A 22,136-nucleotide genomic window follows, 5' to 3' on the forward strand; every position below is an offset into this window, starting at 1 on the left:
TTTGTCCATCTTTGTTCAGGTAGATGTTAGAGATCTTACGGTATTGTTTGCAAAGAGAAGGGGCCTTGTCCTGGCCAACAATCCCCCAAATAAAATTGGTCAATCAGTCCATGGCTGCTTTGTGGGATATTGCTGTGTGCAATTTGGCTGCTGCATTCGCCCACAAAATAGTATATACTGTGAAGGGCTTTATAATAATATAATTTGATAGTGCTTTTTCACATCTTCTCAACGTCTCAAAGTGCTGCACAGAATAGACTGTAAAGTGAATTGACCGTAGATTTGTGGGTTTTGAGACATCTTGATGTGTTAAGGCACTATACTAATGCAAGGATTATTATTAATGTCATTAATTCACTTGTTCAAGGGTACTATTGCTGCTTAACATAATCTCTGTGTACTCTCGGTAAGATCTCTGACCCACATTTCATTCATTAGAAGACATCTCGCAAAATTTCACCTAATATTTATTTCACTCTTTGGAGACCCCAAATTTCTTAGTTTCAGCCTTAAGACTTAGTCTTTAAAAATGCATTGGAGTACCACCGCAGTTTAAGCAGCTAAAAGTTCAATTTTCCATTGCAAACAATGACTAGCTTCCCACTACATGTTGGGCTAGGATCATCCTCTCCATTAGGTTTGGAAAGAGCAGAGAGGGTTGTTATATTGTGGAATGCCTAACCTCTGAAACAGTGGCTGAGGCAGAATCCACTTCATCCTCTCAAAGGGAATACTTTAAATATATGAAAAGGAAAAATATGAGAGAATGGGGTTAAAGGCAGAATGGGATTCAATGTGGATAGCTCTGTATGGAGTCAGCACAGGCACGACAGCTAACGTAGAACTTTTGTTGACTAGTTTGCTCAGTTAACATGGTCCCAACCAAATCCTATGTGGGAGTCAGTTTTTCAGGATACCCCCCAGGAATGAGGCATTTAAAGTCACCCTAAAACTATATCCTTCAAAATCTATGATCATGATTTGTTGCTTTTCAAAGAAAAAGTATCCCGATGCTGAAAAATACCGGGGAGTAAATCAGCATACCAGTGACTTGGTCAAAATATAACCCAAACAGCTGCTTCATAATATAATGTTTCTGTAAGACTTCCTGAGACATAAAGACAAACGCTTGTAGGTACTTTTTCCTGTTATAGCAATTTGATAAAGAAACCCTGTTGATTTCTAATGCTGGATATCAAGTAGTTAGAAGAAATACAAGACGTTCTCTTCATTTATTCTGGGAATAAAGTTGACTGTATTTTATTTTGAAGGTGAAGTGTTTTCAGTTCCTCTAAAAGACTTGTATGGGTGTTTGCTCCAACTACCTTTGGTACGCACAAGCGAGTCTGGGTGTAAGCAGTGGGAGAAACGCTTGTTAAATGACGATGAGTGACCAGAAGAGCGATATAAAACTAGGTAACTCACTCAGAGAAGAGGACCATCACAGACTTTTCCATAATTCTATTACATTTGCTTAATTTTATACAGTACTTCCACGTTAATAGAACCATCAAGTCAGGTAAACCCAATCTGCTGCCTTGAATCCATTAGTTAAGATGGCATTGAGGCAAACACCTGTGATAGTGCACTCCATCCGACCACCACTGATACTTATTTGTGAACTGTAAGGCCAGCAAGTGATCTCTGGTTGCTATTTGAGGTTTCAGACTCAGTCTGAAGGGAAGGACTATTCTTTATCTGTGTAAATTAAAAGACTGGTACTCTAAACAAGAAACTAAGGTTCAGAGAACCAAACCTCGAGCGATTTTTTTAAAAAAAACGTATTTTATAGATATAGAAGACTTACTCTTTCTTATTTAACACTGATTTGTATTTTGGGATTAAACTTTTAGCTTCAATGAGGTCGTATTTCACTGGGTGGTCTTATTTTGGGGGTCTTGGTACCAATTCACAGCAATCAAACTTAAGACCATGTACTTCCTGTGGGATGCCCTGAATTCACCAGCTCAGCTTGTTCCCACCACCAGTGCTTCACCAACCTGCTAGATTTCATAGAGTCATAGACATTTACAGCAGAGGCCATTCGCACATCTTATACACAAACCCACACAAGTCATTATTACATCTTTGGGCCTGCCCCCCCCCCATTTTTTTACTTAAATAATAAATAATTGTCAACAAAAGCAGATGATTTGACAGGTACTTAGCACAGCAGCAAAACTTAAAAAAAAGGTTCAATTCCAGATTTTTATCATTGAAACATTGAAAGTGATAAAACTACAACTCGAATAGCTACAAGCAACATACGGTCTCACAAACTGAAGAAGTTCTCCACTCTTTCAATCCACATCAGCGCAGAGGAATAAACAGTATAACTCCAGGATAAAACAAGAAACTAATTCAGACTTGCCTTAAATAGTTTTTTTATCAATAATGAAAGACGACATCAGAAGGGTAAGAAAGGTATCCTGGGATCCAAAGCACGGCTTTTGTTGATCCAAGTGGGTGACCACTGTCTATCCCAACACAACCTGTGACTGCTCCAATCCATAATCGTCAATTGCTCCCAATTCCATTTAACTACGTCAGTGTGACACTGGAGCTGTGCTGCTTCCTCCAGCGCTGTTATCACATATCCAAAGTAGTTGAATGAGTGCTAATTCAACTAATTCAAGATGCTAATCAGTCCACTATTGTACGCTTTTTAGAAACACTTGCCATGAAGTTCTAGGAGATGGAGGTCAAGCCATGTTTCCCGTTGAGAACTTCCACAGTGGCAGCAAGGGCACTGATCACAAAGAGAGAACAAAAGATAAGCTACTTTTACAGTAAAACCGGGTTAAAGAATTACTATCTAGCTCAAGAAACACATCTGCATTACTGTACGAAAATATCTTCTCAAGGAAACCCAGACTAGTAATCTAAGTAGGCACAGGATATATCAATGAAAAGTAGTAATTGTTTTGATGCTCAAAGAGTTATAAATGCTTGAAATAATTTTACAAATGAGAAAACTGCTCAAAATGCTTCAAGGAGCGTTAAAGGTACTGGAGGGTCAGCTTTGGTGGCTAAATAGCCTGTTGCTATTCAAAACTTTTCTTATGTTCAAGTCCCACAACTTGTGCCCGGATCTGGTGAAGCGTATGGTTCTATCAGCGCTGGGAAGCATTTCTGACAGATATGAGCTTGTGGACACACGCAATTCCCAACTTCCTAATGCATTCCACTGACCACTTCTCTGTGGCCATGAAGGTATGAATGAAGCAAAGGGAATAGTCATCACTCTCAGTCGCCTTCCTGCCACTAGCTCCAAAGTAATATTGCTTTCTGTGAAGGCTGAGTAGTCAAATGGTTACAGCGCTACACCACATGACAAGAAATGTCCTGGGCCTAATCATTAGTAAGTGTTGAGTTACCTGGCAGCAAACAGAGGCAGGCACTATATTTGACCTCAGTGAGGAATGAGATTACGAGTTTATTCTAGTTCATTGCAATGTGTAATGTATGATTTTCATGTGTGTTTATAAATGTTAAATCACAATATAATGATAGAATCATTGAATGTAAAGATCACAGGGCATGGCCATTGGGCCCACTGAGTCAGTCCTGATGCCAAGCTCACCCACTGAAGCTGTACATCTAATCCAATAACACTGCTCTTTCCCCACACTTTTTAAGCCCCCTTTGAACTCCTACAGACGAGGCTGACACTACAATGTAGTGCTGGGATGTGTTGCATTGTCAAGGGTACCATTCGGATAAGGTGTTGAACTAAAGTCCTGTCTACTTAGTTCAGGAATCTTTTAGAAATCTCCATTCTGTCCTTGTAAGAGAGAAAAATCAGTGATGGGGAAGCAAACAGTTTAGTTATTTAAGAAGCTAGATATTGATCGAGTTACCAGCCAGGACGGATGATGCTGTACTTTCCAGATGTTGCCAGGTTAACCACCGTTGATCCTAATCGATAGTCGGGGTTTATGAGATTTCCAATAGGTCCACAATCAACAACGAGACCCAAGTGAGGCCAAAGGTCCCGAAATTCCTGCAGATATTCAGAAGAAAAGTTCCCAGGTTATTCTGTTTTCTTCTTAGAGGCAAACATTTTATCTATACGTGATCGACCTTAATGTCAGTCTTCCGTACTTTTTAAGCATTCTTGCCTCTGAATCAGAAAATTATTAATAATAAGGAGGGGTGGAGGGCAGGGGGAGTGGGGTTGGGAGGGTGGCCAAAGAGGAAGATCATTAGATGGGACAAGATCTTTCTCTTGAACAGAGGTGCTGTGTGTGAACATGAGCTATGGTAGTTTCCCCACCTCGGTTGTCAGGGTGCTCATCTGCGAGCTGACATTAGCACTGGTCAGAGCTAGTGGCTCACTGCACATCTGGGCCAACTGCTGGATGAAGGCGTGATCTGGAATCCGCACTCCCACCAGCTGCAAAAGAGACCAGACATCAGGGATCACAATGGCCGCAAATGATCCGCAAGGCAATCGGGTCACTGGAAGCGACAGGATTAAACGAAATACACCTCATCGAACAGCAGTGGTCTCAGAAGCTTCATACATTTCAAGGACTTTGGCAGATTTTGCTTCCATGTTTTAGGTGCGAGTGCTCTTGTAATACTATGCTTTCCACCCCAATGGTTCAACAAGTTAATTAGACAAGTAAAACAGAACCTTACAAAGCTCACACAGAACGTTTACAGTGAAAGAGGCCACACACAAAAAAAAGATCATTCTTACTTCAGTGAAAGGATTCAAATCACTGTTCAGTTTATCTGAACGTTCAAAAACGAGCGTTACAGGTCCTGGCAGAAGATCCCTCAATAATTGGTCAGAAACAGTGACCTTACAATACCTGGGAAAGCAGAGAGAAAAGGAGTTAAGACCTTCCAAAAGCCTTGCAGATTAAAATGTATCCACTACAGTTAAAGAAAAACTTGCTGTGCGTGATGAATCTTTAACGCACCACTAAACTATGTGCAGACACAAAAGGGCAATTCGGAAACAGATTTTGAAATCGGATGTATAAATGCAAATAATAATAATAATAATCCTTGCATTTGATATAGCGCTTTTCACGTTGGGAGGACGTCCCAAAGCGCTTCACAGAACACACTGTAAAGTGAATTGACTGTATATTTGTGGGCGAACGCGGCAGCCAATTGCGCACAGCAATGTCCCACAAACAGTCGTAGATTGAAAATGACCAATTTATTATTGTTTTTGGTTTTGGAGGGATTATTATTAGGCTCTGTGTGGAGTAAGGAAACTTGCCCAAGGTTTCGCCCTCTGCCTGGAATTGAACTCAGGTCTCTCACTTGCAAAGCGAGTGCTCTAACCACTGAGCTACAGGACTCCACAACACACGCAAACTGTGCTCATCGCGAACGCCTAAACTTCTTTTGCGGCTTAAATCCACTCTACATTCGTACTCGCCTGTAAATATCATCTACGCTGCCGACGCAGATGGCTAAAGGCCTGTTTTCCTTCCGCCCTTTGATCCCGTAAATCCTCCGGACGGCGTCGGAGTTCTGCGCCAGACAGGCAATGCCGTAGATCGTGTCGGTCGGAACGCCCACGACTTGGCCGCTCCGAAGGACTTCCGCCGTTTCCTTCAAGGCCTCGGTCCAACCTGAGGGGAGGAGGAATATTTGGGCTCAAGGTACACGTTACTACTAAAAAGGGTCCTGAAAACCCAACAAAACCCCATTAATCTAATCGGGGGCTTTCTGGATATACTTATACCGGTAAACCTCTACAGCAGCTGAAGGTTCGCGCGCCGATATTGGGGCATTGTTACCCCATACAATAATAATCCCATATCGGCCCCGACCGCCGATACTCTGATGAGAACAACAACAACAATAATAATAATGGACAGTAATCCTCGCAATTGATGTGGCGCTTCGTTGCGGCATCGGCCGCTCTCGCCCACGAGAGCCGAGCGGGAGAGCGAGGGCGGAGGTCCCGCGAGCGGCGGCGGCGGCGACGGCCACAATCCCGGCATCTGGTGCTGCGCCGCCCGGGTCGGGGGGGGGGACGGGCTCCGCGATCGCCCGGCGGTGACGGCGGCGGCGGCGGGTGTCCCGCAGACGGTCGGGGGTCGGGCGGGTGTCGGTCGAACCGTCCCGGCCCGGGGGAGCCTCGGCCGGAATACCGGGGCGGTGGGGAGGGGGGAGAGGGGGGGGGGGAGGGGGAGAGGAGAGAGACTCCCGTCCCTGTTCCGGGCGGCGGGACGGGGAGAGTTCGGTTTAACGTCTCATCCGAATGGCGGCGTCTCCGACAACGCTGTACAACCCCCAGCGCTGCACTGGGGGGAGGGGGGGGGTCAGCTTAGCCTGTGTGAGGGCCGCCCGCTCCCCCCCCCCCCCGCCCGCTCCCCCCCCGGGGCCGCCCGCTCCCCCCCCCCCCGGGGCCGCCCGCTCCCCCTCCCCCCCCGGCCCGCCCCCCCCCCCCCGGGGCCGCCCGCTCCCCCCCCCCGGGGCCGCCCGCTCCCCCTCCACCCCCGGGCCCGGGCCGCTCAGCTCAGGCCGCCGCTTACCTCCAACCGGAGCCCGAGGCTGAGGGCCGCCTCCCCGTTGGGCGCCGGGGCTCGGGGTGTGACGGCCCCGCGGGCGCCTGAGGCACAGCCCCGACCCAACCGCCTCCAACGTCGTCGTCGTCATCATCGTCGTCGTCGTCCCCGTCCGCGCCGCCGCCACCGCCGTCATCGTCACGGGCGCCGCCGCCGCCGCCCTCGCGCTCCTCATGGACCCGAGCAACGCGCGCGCCAGCCCGGCCCCGGTCACCATGGCAACCGCCGAGCGAGTGACAGCCGCTTCCTGCTCACGCCCCGCCCCACCGCTCTCTCCCGGCCACGCCCTCCACCCCCCTCTCCCGGCCCCGCCCTCCGCCCCGCCCCCTCCACCCCTCCCCACGTGACCGGATTGGGCGGGCTTCACGCCCAAATTAGGCGGTTTGGTCTGATTTGTTTGGGGCCTCTAATTCGGTTGCTTTCTTTTTCACATCTCCGCATATATGCATTTTTTTTTTTTTTTTTTAAAAATAACAATTCGAACCCGTTGTTTGTTTGCTTTTCTCCCCCCATGTGAAGAGCTTCGCCGAGAAGCGGTTTCAAAAGCGCTGAAGTCCCCCTTAAAATTGGGCTACTCTGCTGCCACCGCCACAGGAGGTGAGTCACACCGTTGGGCTACTTTTGGGCGAGTGTTTGGTGGACTTTGGGCTACAAATGCCCTCTGATTTCTGGCCGCTCAGCATCAGCTGTAAATGATGTAATGACTGTGCAGCATTGCCTCGTCCCTCCCTCCCTCCCCATCACCATCCACTACCTGTACATTTACTGCATTTCCATAATAGAGGTTATTGTCGTTGTGATTATTATTCTGGATAATAATCGAATGTCCGGTCAATCGCGGAGTCTCTGTGGCTCAGTGGTTAGAGCACTCGCTTTGCGAGTGAGAGACCTGAGTTCAATTCCAGGCAGAGGGCGAAACCTTGGGCAAGTTTCCTTACTCCACACAGAGCCTAATAATAATCCCTCCAAAACAAAAAACAATAATAAATTGGTCATTTTCAACCTACGACTGTTTGTGGGACATTGCTGTGCGCAATTCGCTGCCGCATTCGCCCACAAATATACAGTCAATTCACTTTACAGTGTGTTCTGTGAAGCGCTTTGGGACGTCCTCCCGACGTGAAAAGCGCTGTATCAAATGCAAGGGTTATTATTATTATTATTATTATTAATTTACTCGACAGTCTATTCTGGAAGCGCTTTGAGACGTCGAGAAGACGTGAAAAGCGCTATATCAAATGCAATGATTACTATTACTATTCGGTTGTCTCCCCGTGAAGTGGCACAGACAGAAACGCTGTGAACGTCTTTCTACACCTCTGCGCATTTCTAGAGAACGATAATAATAATCATCATCATCAAAATCATAATCGTTGCATTGGAGATAGAGCCACATTGGGTCGTTGAGACGTGTCAAAGCGCTTCACTGGATACACTCAACACAAAGTTGAGTGACTGTGTAATTTGAGGGCGAAACTACTGTCTCTATACTTTTTGCTCATTTCCGTCTCCTCTTTGAGTCGCCTTCAAGTTTTCGGCAAATGCGAGGATCGTGACTTATCATTTTTGTTAGATATCGGTCCATCTCAGGTCCCTTTAGCCTCCACCTGACCTCAGAGTCAGAGGTTGTGCATTCAACAACAACAACAAAATTACATTTGTATAGCGCTTTTATCGTCGGAAGGACATCCCAAGGCGCTGGACAGACAGAGTTTCGGACCCGAGCTGGAGGTCGGGGGCAGGGAGGGAGGGTGGAGGGCAGGGGGTGAAGCAGGAAGATGGAAAGCACGGTCGAAGAGGAGGGTCTTGAGATGGGTCTTGAAGGAGGCAAAGGGCCACATTGGGACTTATTCTCACGCAGTCTTAGGTGATGCCCCATTGTACTGTCCTGACGGGGTCTGATCCTTCAGATGAGATGTTGAACGCAGTTGTTCAGGTGGATGTTAAAGATGCCACCGCACTATTCAAAAAGAGAAGGGAGTTTCTCTCCCTTGGTGTCCTGCCCGCCAATCCCCCAGATAAAAACGGTCATTAATTATACATTTTATACACTGCAAAGTAACTCAATGAGAAAAATGATCAGTTTACGTGGAGGACTGATGTCCAGGACACCGGCAGAAACACCTCCTTTTCTTTTCGAACGGTGCCATTCGATCTTTAACATCCACCGTAAGTACACGATTTTAACAATACACCCAAAGATGGCATTTCTAACAATGTATTACTATTGTTTCTGTCTTTGTACTTTAATAATCTAAACATTAGCTGTAATGAGATTTCTAAGGTATTTTTAATCTTAAATTAATCACAGTCGACTGGATCATTAATTCCCTTATATGTTCTGCTCCTCTGATTTGTCTCAGACCCACAGGTTGTTGCCAGGATACTGATTGAGGGATTGCAGGTCTCAGATGGTCACCAATTACTCCTAATCAAGCCGAATGGATAAAAGGGTAACCTCTAGCTTTTGAAGCAATACAACAGTATTGTGTTAAAGTCAGACTCAATGGTATTTCAGGAGTGAAAGATTTTATTTAGGTTGAAAAAAAAGGATTGAAAAAGGCTGTTGTGAAACTGAAAATAGAGGTAATGTATATTACATTTATTTTAAATGTGCTTTTCCTCCCAGTCTTAACGCTTGAAGGTCTAACTTCACTTCTGCAATGTTTTCAGACTTGATTAAATGGTCGCAGCTTTAAACCTTGATTTGTAGCTTTGTGGAGGTGCAACATTGCTGTGTTCACAAGGTTGGTTTGAATGAAGAAGGCCTTTTGGCCCATCTGATCTCATCCCTCCAGAACACACACCCTCCCACACACACCACCCTGGACACACACTATTGCTGGCCTCCCATCAGAGCATCAAGCAGTTATTTTTAAAGCGAGTCCAGTGACCTACCCTCAACCAACCTTCCTGACAACCTGTCCCCGTCATTAATTACCCTCTGAGAAGAAGAAGAAAATTTCCCGGTATCTGTTTTTAGGATTTGAGAGAAACTTGGCGTTGCTGGACCAAGGAAGAGTGTTTTGCACTCCTTTAAGTTTGGAGCCTTTGCAGGATTTGATCAGGAGGCACATGTTTTGAAAAAATATTTTCCAGCTTATTTTACAACCAAAAACTGTAAGGATATATCAAAAGGAATCTAACCTAGTAGGAGCTCCACGCAATCCATTCTACCAGTGTTAGACAGTTTGCTCTGCAGATTAAGCCATTTTCTGTAATGCCAGCTCTTTTCACTGTTTAAAAAAAAGAGGGAGGAATTGATCTATTTCTCTTTTAAATATCCCAACGGACTCCAATGGAAAATGCGCCCCTGATCAATCATCCTATATTTTGATGACCCTCTGGGAGAAAAATCTTCCTCCATTTTATGCTTCTCATTTTGTTAAATTCTTGGCCTTGAATCACTGACTCGACGTTCACCATTTGAGAAGTGAACGTCGAGTCAGTGGCTGTTGATGCAACTTTGATGATGTTGGTTAATTCTCTTTCAGTATTGACGATGGATGAAGAATATGTGGAGTTTCAGCCTTGTGCTGCATCACAGCTGCTGCCAATGTCTCCAGAGCCATGCAATGATTCCTTACTGCTCACCTCCCCGGCCTCTCCTGAGGTATATGACGATTCCTCCCCACTTGTGCCGCACAGGCTTCAAGTGCACTGAAGTATGGAAACAATTAAAATCTAAAATCCTCCAACGCTACAGCACAGAAACGAGCCATTTGTCCCATCAAATCTATGTTATCAATCTGAGCAGTGGACACATTTATATAGAACATGTATATTATATCCATGTATGAATAAATGCATAACATAATGGTACAATAATAATATATATCATTGCAAATTATTGATTGAGCTGTCAACCTGGATCAGCCAAGCATTCAGGTGAAACATTTTAAGCAGATCTTCTCTACATTCATGAAACCCTGTATATAATTAGATACAGTGATGACTTTGTCACTGTATATAATTAGTGCTGCTCTCAATTACTTCCATGATTGCATTAAACCTATTTTTTTGTGTGTTTTAGGCCAACATGAATGATACCACTTACAAACAGCTGCTGAAATACATTGAGGCTCGACAGCAAACCTTGATGGCCAACATTGGCTGTTGTGAGTACATGTCGCAGCGACTGAAAGAACTTTCGACTGTCTGTGAGGTAAAGTATTGATATCTAGTTCTTAATATTTCTATCCTGTGGCTGCCAATAAAAACTGGGGGACAAAGTCTGGATCCATCTCTCTGGGCTCACCTATGGGGTTCCCCAGGGCAGCCCTGTTTTCAAATCTTTTGATCATCTAACCTCAAAGGACTTGTGTTATCTCCTGACTCCTACAAAATAATTTCATGTCAAGATCTTAACATCTTACTTAGTGCCTGGCAGGTTGAGAATTTGCATCATTCTCACTTGCTGTCCTCCTCGCCCAGTCACGCACTTCTCAAACTCCTTTACTTACAGGTTTTTTTAAAAATATTTTGCAGCCTCTTTCAAATGAAGGTGAAGAACTGTGCGCAAATGTTAACCAAGAAAATAGTCAAGAGTGTGAGGATCCTGCTCAAGATTCCAGCTCACAGTCCGACGTAAACCCGACTGTGAAAACTGAACCTGGGGGCGAGTGAGATCAATCTCTTTGAATCTGATTTACTTAATCGAGAATTGTAGCATTGCTTTGAGAGTCCCTTCAAATTACTTCTTCTCCTTTATGACGTACAGCATTCAGTTGCCAGTAAATGGGACTTGAAGGTGAAAGAATCATAGGGTTAAACTTGTAGGTCTGATCCAGCTTAGCTCCTAATATTACCTGTACACTGTTCCCAGCATTAATGTGCATTGAATCTCGTTGCTGAGTTGACCTTCGTGGAGTTGACCTTCGTGGAGTTGACCATCACAGCCTGAACCGTCTCCTTCCCAGGTCACCAACTGTTCTGGAAAGACATCACGGTTTGAGTTTTTATCTTAAATATTCATAATAAATTGCACAGAAGATTAACTAGGGGTGAAGGATATGAACTGTCTCAGTGTAAGGATATATAGAATAAAATCATGCCAACTGTGTACATCAATTTAGTGTCTCCTTTTAATAGTGGTCAAGTTTTTGAGAATGAGTTGACTATTTGACTGGCATTCATAATCCTCGCACATGATAAGTGCAAGTGTCACAGGGAAAATCTCAATGCTTCACAGTAGTTTCTGCGATGTGTAGTGGCTGTATTTGTAGTCAAATGTGATGACCAATTTGTGCAGAGCGAACCCCGACAATGTCCTCGGGGCAGTACAGAAGCGCTCTGAAGATATTGGAGGAATGAACTGAAGGGTGGGAGTAGGAACAGGCAAATGTTTGCTGAGTAACTGGGTTGAGAGGGTGACAGGAGGTGCAAATGGGGCGAGGTTGTCGAGAGACTATTAGCTCCAGAGCTCATTGGAAACTGAACTTAAATAACTGAAATTACATTATTCCTGAATGATCTTGGGTTAACTATTCTACATACTGTACAAACAAGACATTGGTTTGTTCAAACAAAATTAATGGCATTAGACTACTGTACCATCTAATAACATGAAGGTCAAGGTATAGTATTGCAATATCCTGTTCTTTGGGTTCCCTTGCCATTGCTGAAGTTGTCAATATTGGTGGTAAGGATGACTTGAGTCATTTATCAAATCCAATTGACATTACAGCATATCCTTAGCTACCTGGCCTCATCGTGGTTGAACTTAACACTTAACAATTCCCCAAAGCTTACCAATGGGGTTAATCTGATTGGATATCTATTTTCAGTGAGATGGAGCAAATTGAGACAGCCACAGGGGAAATGCCACTACAGATGGTGACAAACACTGGTGTAATTGAATAGTGATATCAACAGAAGCTACTGCTCGATTGTGGATCAGCAACAAACGTGACGAAAGGAATACTGGAGCAGGTGGAAGAGTACTCCACAATTAAACTGGGATGGAATGCTATCACATGGGTAAACATCTCCTTGCCACCTCATATGTTGGGCGTATAAAACAAACAAAAAACATTACCTGAGGGAACTGGTATCTGTCATCTTAACACCAGATTGCGGAGTTGCTGGAGAAAATATTTTAATATTAAAATGTGGCTCCAAACCTAACAGTGAGGAGTGCATCTCATATACACAATTTCTGCATTAATTTTGAGATGTTTTGGCAGTTAGAATAATGTCTAGAGTGTGGGTTGTGTAAAACCACCCCTCCGAGTGTAGAGCAGAAAGTGCCTCAGTTACCAAGACACCAGAGAGGGAAGGATTCATTTGAGAAACAACCTGATGTTATGTTGGGAACGACGGTTGGGTGGGGATTCTGGGAGGATGGGCTAAAGGACTTTCTTCTTTTGAACCAATTTTGTGATATTCATCATTAACAGATATCAGTTGTGAAAAACGTCAGTCGCCATTCTTCACATGCAAATTTACCGCAGAGGAGACTATTCAGCCTAGTACATCTCTACTGGAGCTACCTCTGCCCTGGGACTATCCATTCTCATTTCTTTCCCCTACATCCTTTGAATATTATTCCTTGTGTTTACAGTATTTGATTTAATTTTGAACCGTATTATGGAGTCAGCTTCATAAACCATTTGTGATTCATTCTAACAATGAATATATGCATATAATAGATAATTCTAACCTCTTCTGTTAGAAACCTCATAAAACGTATTAAAGCAAACATTTACAGCATGGGACAGAGGCATTTACTAACAGAAAGTTTGCTTCCTCTTGGACACAACTTGTGCATGTAATTGCGTGTTTGCTCTCCACATGCAAACCCTTGCAGACATGCAGCAGATACAATTTTGAGCTACTCTCTGTAGTGTTTTGGGATGTACGGTGTTGTCCTTGCAATGTTTCAGAGGCATAATTTCCAGTCTTCATTCACGCAGCTCAATTCCCCAGTTATGATTTTCATGCTTAGATTATCATTCGCAGAAATGCAACATTCATAACAAGTCAGTATTTATTAATCAGACTTCAGCATCAAATTGCTCCATTTCAAAAATGTTAAATTTCCACATTTTAGCAGATATTCCAAACCAAAGTACAATATTAATTTTATACAAAAAAAACAAGCAATTCAGCAAACAGCGTGTTTTCACATTTACATTCTTCAAAAATACAAATCCACTGTTATTCACTCTTTGGGTTTTGGAGACATTCTCTTCCGTTGGAAGCAACAATTGGTCTTTTTCACATCTGCATTTAGGAATGAAGATATTCCCATGTATTAACCTTTAAATAGATCCATTTACACAGTATAGGCTGCAGTGTCCAGTCTCCAATATCCCTTCCCCAAACCACATAAGGCCTGATGATATGTTACAAAAAACAAACAAAAGTCATCACCTAATTAGTTTTCTCCCACACTATGCTCCACTTTGATGCTGTGCTTAGCTCTTGCAGCATCGCATATACAGTCATGACAACGTCTTGTTGGACAAACTAGTCTGATCTATATCATATGCAAACGTAAGCACTGTGCCACTGTTTGTAACATCGGGTGTTCACTCCCAGCAACATAATCAACATCCCTTTGAAATAAAAGAAAAAAAAGGCAAAAAAACATTAATATTCTTTCTGTCTGAACAATGAGTGCTGATGGATGTGGGAGTAACATAATGACTAATGGAGCTGAACCAAGACTTGGTTTGTGAGCCTGGGGAGAGTCAATGAACAATTCAACATCAGCATCAACTCAGCTCCTTTGTGCCACCAAGCTCACTAACGCTTCAAAACTAGTTCATCTCCCAAGTGATCACAAACTCAGTTTAAACAAGAATAATATTTTTTTCACAAAAGGCAGGAAGGAGGAGAGGAAAGGAAAGTGGCTCAATTCCTCATTGTGGTTGGTGCTGAATCGAGGACAGGTCAAGAGTGCAATTAGTGGAAGCTTAGAGTCTCATCCCTGCTTCTGGGGGGGGGTGGGGGGGTGGGGAAGCAAGAGGGAGGTGACTGGGGATCAAACCGAGAAATGGAATAACGGTACAAAAAAAAACGTTTAAGGGAAAGAACGGAATGTCTGCATTTCTTTTCGTGACGGTTTGATTTTCCACAAAGCAATGATACTGTCACTCGCTCCGGAAATCAGGGCAGAGCTTGCATCGCCTACTCCAGCTGACACAGTGCCGGCAGGAGCCCTCGGATGCAAATAATGCAGCAAAAGCCCAGCAGCATTAAGGTTCGGCGTTTCAACGTGATTTGTAAAAGTTTTCATTGGAAACACGGCCAAACAAGTACTGCAGGTGAATGCACCGTCCTGCTTCTGAGATTCACAATGTTTACGCCCCATTTGAGTATGAAATCAATCTGATTGAGCCGCAATCGAGACAAGAGACATTTCAGATTAATTCAGTCTGAATTAGCCAGCTAGTACAAGGCAGTTGCCATGTGCAAGAGACATCAAAACAGATTTGAACTCATTCAACTGTGCTTAATTTATTGCACTATTTCTCAAGCAAGTCAGAAATAGGCAACCATACTTTGCTTCTGTCTCGCCTGTCTAGCTAGGAAACGATTCAGAAAGAACTAAAACAGAAAGCGGCTGGAAATCCACAGCAAGTGACACGGCATCTGAAAGAGGATTTCGGATTGCATGTTTTGGGTGGAGAGTGTTGAACACAAACCCATCTTTCGCTTTCAAATGTAATTGTGACCTGTTGCGGATTCATAATGTTTCCTAGTTTTAACTCAGATTCCCAGCATTTATATCTTCGTAAAAAAAAAACTCTACAGGTTTAGAATGAAGTGGTTCGATTCCCAAGTTTGCATAGAGCCTAATTTAAAGTAACATGAGCCTACCTTCAAACCAAGTATATGAAACAGTTGCAATGAACTATCACAAGCCAGGGGTGTGAGAATAACTCTAATATATGCAGACATACTGAATTTACATAGTGCTGTAGTCAGCAAGTCAAACACAACAAATGGAGATCCTTTCAGGAATACAAATTGGGATGCAAAACTGATACAAGTTTCTATTCTTCAATCATCCCTAATATTCTATTTCTGAAAGTTAAAAAAAAATGTACAAGTGAAAGCAAATATTTACAATTTCCTTTCTTAGAGCGTGGCTTCTCGCTGAAGAGGGCAAACAGCACCCAAAGCATCTGGAGATAAGTAACCTAAAGTGCTTCAATTTGGGATTAAAATGGAAAAAAAAGGTTGTGAAAATCCAGAATCGCTACCTGAATTCACTGTGTCTACTTCACTATGCTTCTAACTTTTCTTCATTTTCATCTCTTGGCCTTCCTCCTCATTCAACTCTGCTAGAAGATTTAAAGACTTCATTCGGTAATTGGTTAACAGTGAGCAACAGCAGCAACAATAGCTCAGTTTTAATCTTACCCTTGACATGAGTCGCAATCTCAGAGCACAGGGCACTCCTCCCTCCCCAAAATTTTTTAGTTGAGTTCCACAGACAACTCGGGAGCGGGGGGAAAGGAGGAAGAATGAGTTCATGAGTCCAGTTGTCTACGATGTTGACAACACTTGACCAGTTAAGATGTTACTTTCCATGTAGTTAACACATCGATCCTATCATAGAAATATATTATACTATTGAAACCACCGTGCAAGTTTTACGGAGCAATTTTTGGCACTAAATTCTTCGGAGAAAGAGAGAAGAAAAAAGATTTGACTCTTTAGCCAGTTCTTAAATCCCTCGTTACAGTATATTGTCATGTTCATACAGTTAACACAAATCAATGCTCTTCCATTGCACAAGGTGTCCATTCTCATGTAGTAATACTAATCCTTGTGCCTAACCACCTTGTTGAGATGTCTCAAAGAGCTTCACAGGATATACCGTAAAATATTGGTATATTTTGGGGGTGAAATGTGTTGAGTCAAGATGTCCAAATTTAAATCAACTACAACAGGGTTCGATTTGAACAGCAGGCGTACCGAAACAAACTACTGCTCAGTGATTTAGACTTACTTTACATTTATGTAGGTCCCTCAACCTTTGTGAGGGGTTAGAACTTCCTAGCAGAGAAAAAAAAAGGTCAGTTTCAATATTAATTACTCTTTCAGTGCGATTACATTGAGGTTTAAAGTCTCCCACAAGGTGCGTAAAAAAAGACAAAACAGTAAATGCTGTACACGTGGAATTATAAATCTAAATCAAATGCTCAGTTTACAGAATCATCTCTCTTCACATTTGGTACACTCTTCTCTTTACAAAAGTACTGTATTTCAAAATATAATCCAACCATTACTAAGCAGTAACTGGGTTGAGTAAAGCTGATTAACTACAGGGTGGCAGGGCAGTATGCAGGGAAAGTGCATTAGACAGACCTGCAATAATCCTTGCTGTAGATGAGCTTGTTCACTCGAATCACAATTGCTGCTCAGCATTTTCACCTTGCCTTTCTTTTGGTGAGTTCTATTTACACCGCAGTGGTAAACTCACAAAAAAGTAAAGTGTATCCTGGAACAAACGGTGACTTATTATTTCCGGAAAGCAAACCATTGCACCCACGTTGGTCTTTACTTTACTGGGCTCAGGGGGGGGCAGTGGAAATTGTCCAGCTGTGAAACAAACACACGCTTCTTTCAATAACTTATCATCACAAAAATGTCTCTGTCCAAAAATTTCTCTGCTCCTCAGCCGCCCCCACCCAAAAAAACACACAACCATCTTCAACGTCCGACTGGAATAAGATGACTTAAAGGTTGATGAAGATGGTTGACATGTCTGAGGTTGAAGACATCAATGTAAATTTAAACCTGTATAATAATAATCCTTGCATTTGATATAGCGCCTTATCACGTCTTCGAGACGTCTCAAAGCTTTTCACAGGATATACTGCAAAGTGAAATGACTGTATATTTTGTGGGCGAAACGCGGCAGCCAATTACGCACAGCAGCGTCCCACAAATGTCACTCCCTTACCATCAGTCCTGCACAATTGAGAACTACAGAAGATAATTGACGGAGGTTGCAGCAAATGGAGAAAGACTCACAAAGTGGCTTGTGAAACGACTTAAAGACAGTATGAATTTGTTAAATTAAAAAGCAATTTAAAATGTCACTTTTTTGGCAGTTATATTCCTTCCAGTTATATTTTCAAAGACGCTGCTTTCCAAACAAAAATGTAACAAAGGCTCATTTTTACTTTAGTCGTTGCTGAAATCTCAAACTATTGCAGTTGGGTTGTGAATGTACCTGAATTTAAAGAGCACTTTAGTATTTGAGTGATACAATTATTGGTGATTAATCAGCTCTAAAGATAAAGAATACAATATTTTCTCATTGCAAATGCGCCACAAAGGTTATGGAATGAGTTTTGCATTTTTAATGTTAAATATCTTGACCATAGTGTGTAGCTTTTAAACAAAAACTCCTCACCAAACTTTTCTGTCTGATCTACAGATTTTTTTAAAAAAAAGGCAGGAGCGAAAACTGTACAAATAAAGAAAGTCATACACCAAAGTGTGTCTTGTTATAAATAACAGCATATTGATTTTTCCTATTTTACATACAACTGTCCTCGCTAAAATAGCTGCACAATCTGTGAACTGGAGGCTCACGTACTCTGTATGTTTGGCAGTATTAGCACGTTTTAAACATAGATTGAAATCTTCCTATGGGATTTGAGAAGTGGGCCCTCCACCCTCCAGGCACTTTCAAGGGGCTTAGCCTCACCCGAAACCCAGCCTCTCTTCAAGCATAAGCGTTGAAAGTGCCTGGCTCGCAGGAGCAAACGGGCACAGAGGTTCGACAAATTGTTGGCGGCAGTTGTTGGCTGACCAGGGAAAGCCGACGGAGGGGGGGGGAAAAGGAACAGAAGGAATCTGAGTTTAGACATCCTATTGTTGGCTCCATTTCTTTCTCCTTGAGCACAGATACATCGTGTTGTAAAGGCATCACAAAGCTCCTGTACGTTTGTGCGTTAAACACATGTATTGGTTAGTAAAATTCGATACCTGCAGCAGAGTTACAAGCCTGTAACCACACAGAGAGGAGCACAAGAGACATTTACAAACAAAAGCTGCATCTACAAACTGCGATTGCCCTCGGACCTAGTTGCATGGGAATGGCATTTTTACTGTGAGATCTAAGTGCTGAAGTAGACCAGCTGATGGCGGACTGGATCAGTTAATGAGCAGAGGTTAACAGCAGGTTATCACTTGCTCACACAGCAGAGGAGATCACAAAACTATCATCTTGATTGGCTCCGCGTGTAAGTGAACGGCTCAATCGCTCCCAGATCTTATTCCAGATCTGTGGGGAGTTGGAAGATTTCTGCCACGATGTCTAATAGAGGAATAGCAATTGGCCTCAGAAAATAATTCTGAGTTCCTTTGACAGTGACCTGTGCTGGAAATTATGCAATTCAAGTTCTTGATAATGACTCAGCACCTCTCAGTTCCTCACTCAGACACCAGTCAGTGCTGTTAACATTTTATCTTTATCGGGAAGTTGAGAAAACACATTCAGCTGCTGTGCAACCACAAGTAGAGTCTCTTTTTAGCTAAATTAAACACAGTATGTATAAATGACCTTCACACTGCAACGAACAGCGGGTAACACAAACACCACAAATCAATGATGCAGTTTCTGTTGCACTACTCGAACGAGTCGAATTAGCAAACTGCAAGGCTACTTGGATATTTCTACTCCTCTGACCTGTGGTAAAACAGCTAAAATATTCACCTCGAACTCTGCTGTCCACGGAAATAAAACAGGTAAGCCAATGAGGTTAAAAATATGTAACTGGATAGTCTTGCAAACCCAATTGCTGAATTACAGCGCGACTATCATTTTACTTTGAATAAGTTGGTGGTTTGTAGTACAGCATTATGTAATGAACAGTACAAAGCACTGCTGCAAGGATACTCAGAGGAAATAAAGTACAACTGGACCTGGATGGCAACAGAGAACTATCACATATAAGATAGAGCAGCATACAGTTAGCACACATCGTAGAAGTATTCACAAAGAAATCTACATTTAAACCAACGCAGTTAACTCAACAGTAGATTATGAAAGTCATGTCATGCTGGTAAACGGGAATAAGCAGCAGTGTGCATTACATCCCATTATGAATCCACTGCACCCAAGCGAGGGAAATAAATGTTAACAGGAAACGGTACAGAGAAAGCTGCTTGAGAACAGAAAGTGGGTTGAAATTCTTAGGACTGCTTGTGGAAAATTACCACTGGAGGAGAAGTGGAAAAGTGCCGACCGATAGCTGATTATGTTTGAATAGATTTCTGATAATTAAAACTGTGAATGGAGTTCACTTGGGTGAATGTTTAAAATCAGGCAGTGGAAAACTGCACCAGTAAAGCCGGACTTTCTTTGAGTTCAACAAACCAAATAAGATGTTGAGATTCCATCCTTGTATAGATAAGCTTCGAAGGAAGCATGAAGATTCAGGAAAGGCAGAAATAAAGAGGTTTTTCTGATAAACAGATCCTTATAACGAACGGTATGCTTCTGTAATTAATTTTAAACGACTGAACTCGCTTTCTAAAGTGACGTGCTTTGATTGGGATCAGAGAGAAAGAGGTCCAAAATACATACATCCCAAGTGTTAATGCATTGCATCAATTCCATTTAAATCTCAACTGCTGCAGCATTGCAAGTGGCGATCCGAAAGCAACCACCTTCACAAATACAGCAACTACAAACAAGAATCCATCGAAATCTGACTAATTGATCTCAAGTGTGGTTTGGATGAAGAAACACCTTTCAACCGCTGAGCTGCTGTGATGAGTTTTACTGTACGACGTGTTGTAGACAGGAGCTGACCAAAACACAATCTAGAGTTGATTTGTTAGATGAGGTGTCGTACAGATCACAAGCTGCATCAGAGCAATCCAAGGAAGTTTAAAGGCATTAAAGAAGGTTCAACAAGCATTTTGTTTGCTCCATTGTTTTCAAGTTAACATTGAAGTTAGCAGCTCAAAGGACCTAATCAGCACATCACCAACTTCTTTAAGGCTAACCACAATTTATGTAGACTTTGGATGCTCTAGGCATGACCTCAATTACATTGCACACTGTGCAATGGTTTTATTTCTCGGATAGCATCCTCATAGTGAATTGCATAGAGAAAAATGAGTCATTAGCGATCATAAACTATTGACCAACAGATGTAATAGACCCCCAAGATTTGTGATTACAATAATAATCCGTTTCATTTGATGTAGTGCCTTATCACATCGTCGAGACGTCTCAAAGCACGTCACAGGATGTAGTGTAAAGTGGATTGACTGTATTTTGTGGGCGAAACATGGCAGCCAATTTACACGTAACAATGTCCCACAAATCGCCACAGAGTGAATGACTAATTTTATTTGGGGGATTTGTTGACCAGGATTATTTATTAACTTCCAGATACAATTATAGCACACACAAACATATACTATATATGTATACGTTATACACACACACACACAAATTGGTCTTAAAGTCTGTTATCTTAATGCAAGATTATGATCCTTGAATAAATCAAGCTGGGGAGGTAGTTTAGGGGTTAAATGTACTGCCATGTGAGCACTGAGCCATACAGATCAAATCATAGGTTCAAATCCCATTCTGTAACCTGTGAGTTAACCTCACCCAGGGCCACAGTCGCTTCAATCAGCTTCAGATGCCTCGTTTGTATAGCCAGCCAACATTTGCTATCAAGATCAATTGTGCAAGGTACCAGACCTAGTTATGTACCTGTGCAAGTGTTGCCAAGTAGAAGAACAAGGAGTCAGTTGACTCCAGAAAAGGAAAGTGGGGAGAAAATGGGAGATAAATTGACAGATGAAAATAATGCAAGTTTATTGAGGGAGGAATGTGTAATTGACTTATCATAATCCTTGCATTTGATATAGCGCTTTTCACGTCTTCGAATCCCACGTTTTAGGAATTCACTCCAGTTTGGAAAATATGCACCGATTTTAGGCAGCGAGCTGACTTTCAAAAGAAAAATCTAGTCTCATTTTAAACCAAGTTTGCTTTACGGGTAATCAAACAAATGAAGAATGCAGAAGAAAACAAGTTGGTCTCAGAGGGGAAAATATATGGAGTATCAGAGCTCCCAATTCCCTCATGGTCTTAAATCTAAAGTGATCTTAACATTTAAGATCATGCAGAATTTTAGAAAAGTTTTGAAAAACCTTTTGGAAAGTGTTGATTGTTTTAAACCCGCCCTTCCTAATAACATCAGTGGGACGGGAGTAAAAACAAATTCTTGGAAGTATAGGAGTTTTTTTTAAATTAAATACCTTTTTTAGAATATACCTATTGTATCACTTTATTTCACATTTGACAGTATTGACACCTCAAGCACTGATTCCCTATCCCTTACCCTGCATTTGTGCTAAAAATAAAACTCATTAGCATCGGAAAAGATATTTAGTCCCCAAAGAAAACCTATTTTTAAGAACACTATCTATTGTTAATGATCTTTTGTACCTGAACAAAGAGGATGCAAAAAAGAGTTTGAATTATTTTGTAGCCAAACCACAATTAGAGGCAATTTATCCCAAATAATGGCAATAATTTGAACCTTTGAACAATTTACAGCAAATCTACATTAATTAACGCCAATTTCCATTCGAATAGGA

General features: G+C 42.4%; 1 protein-coding gene across 1 annotated transcript; it reads right to left on the reverse strand.

The window, feature by feature from the left end:
• Positions 1–1,430: 1,430 nt before the first annotated feature.
• yrdc (yrdC N(6)-threonylcarbamoyltransferase domain containing) lies at positions 1,431–6,660 on the reverse strand. Its single transcript, XM_042338763.1, has 6 exons — positions 6,507–6,660; positions 5,402–5,597; positions 4,706–4,820; positions 4,277–4,396; positions 3,861–4,003; positions 1,431–2,749 (listed from the first exon to the last, which is right to left on the reverse strand). Exons 1-6 carry the CDS (start codon positions 6,631–6,633, stop codon positions 2,689–2,691), a joined length of 762 nt encoding a protein of 253 aa, XP_042194697.1. The 5' UTR covers positions 6,634–6,660; the 3' UTR covers positions 1,431–2,688.
• Between the last annotated feature and the right edge of the window lie 15,476 nt (positions 6,661–22,136).

The sequence above is a fragment of the Callorhinchus milii genome, unplaced genomic scaffold, assembly GCF_018977255.1.
Source record: "Callorhinchus milii isolate IMCB2004 unplaced genomic scaffold, IMCB_Cmil_1.0 Scaffold10, whole genome shotgun sequence".
Lineage (NCBI taxonomy): Eukaryota > Metazoa > Chordata > Chondrichthyes > Chimaeriformes > Callorhinchidae > Callorhinchus > Callorhinchus milii.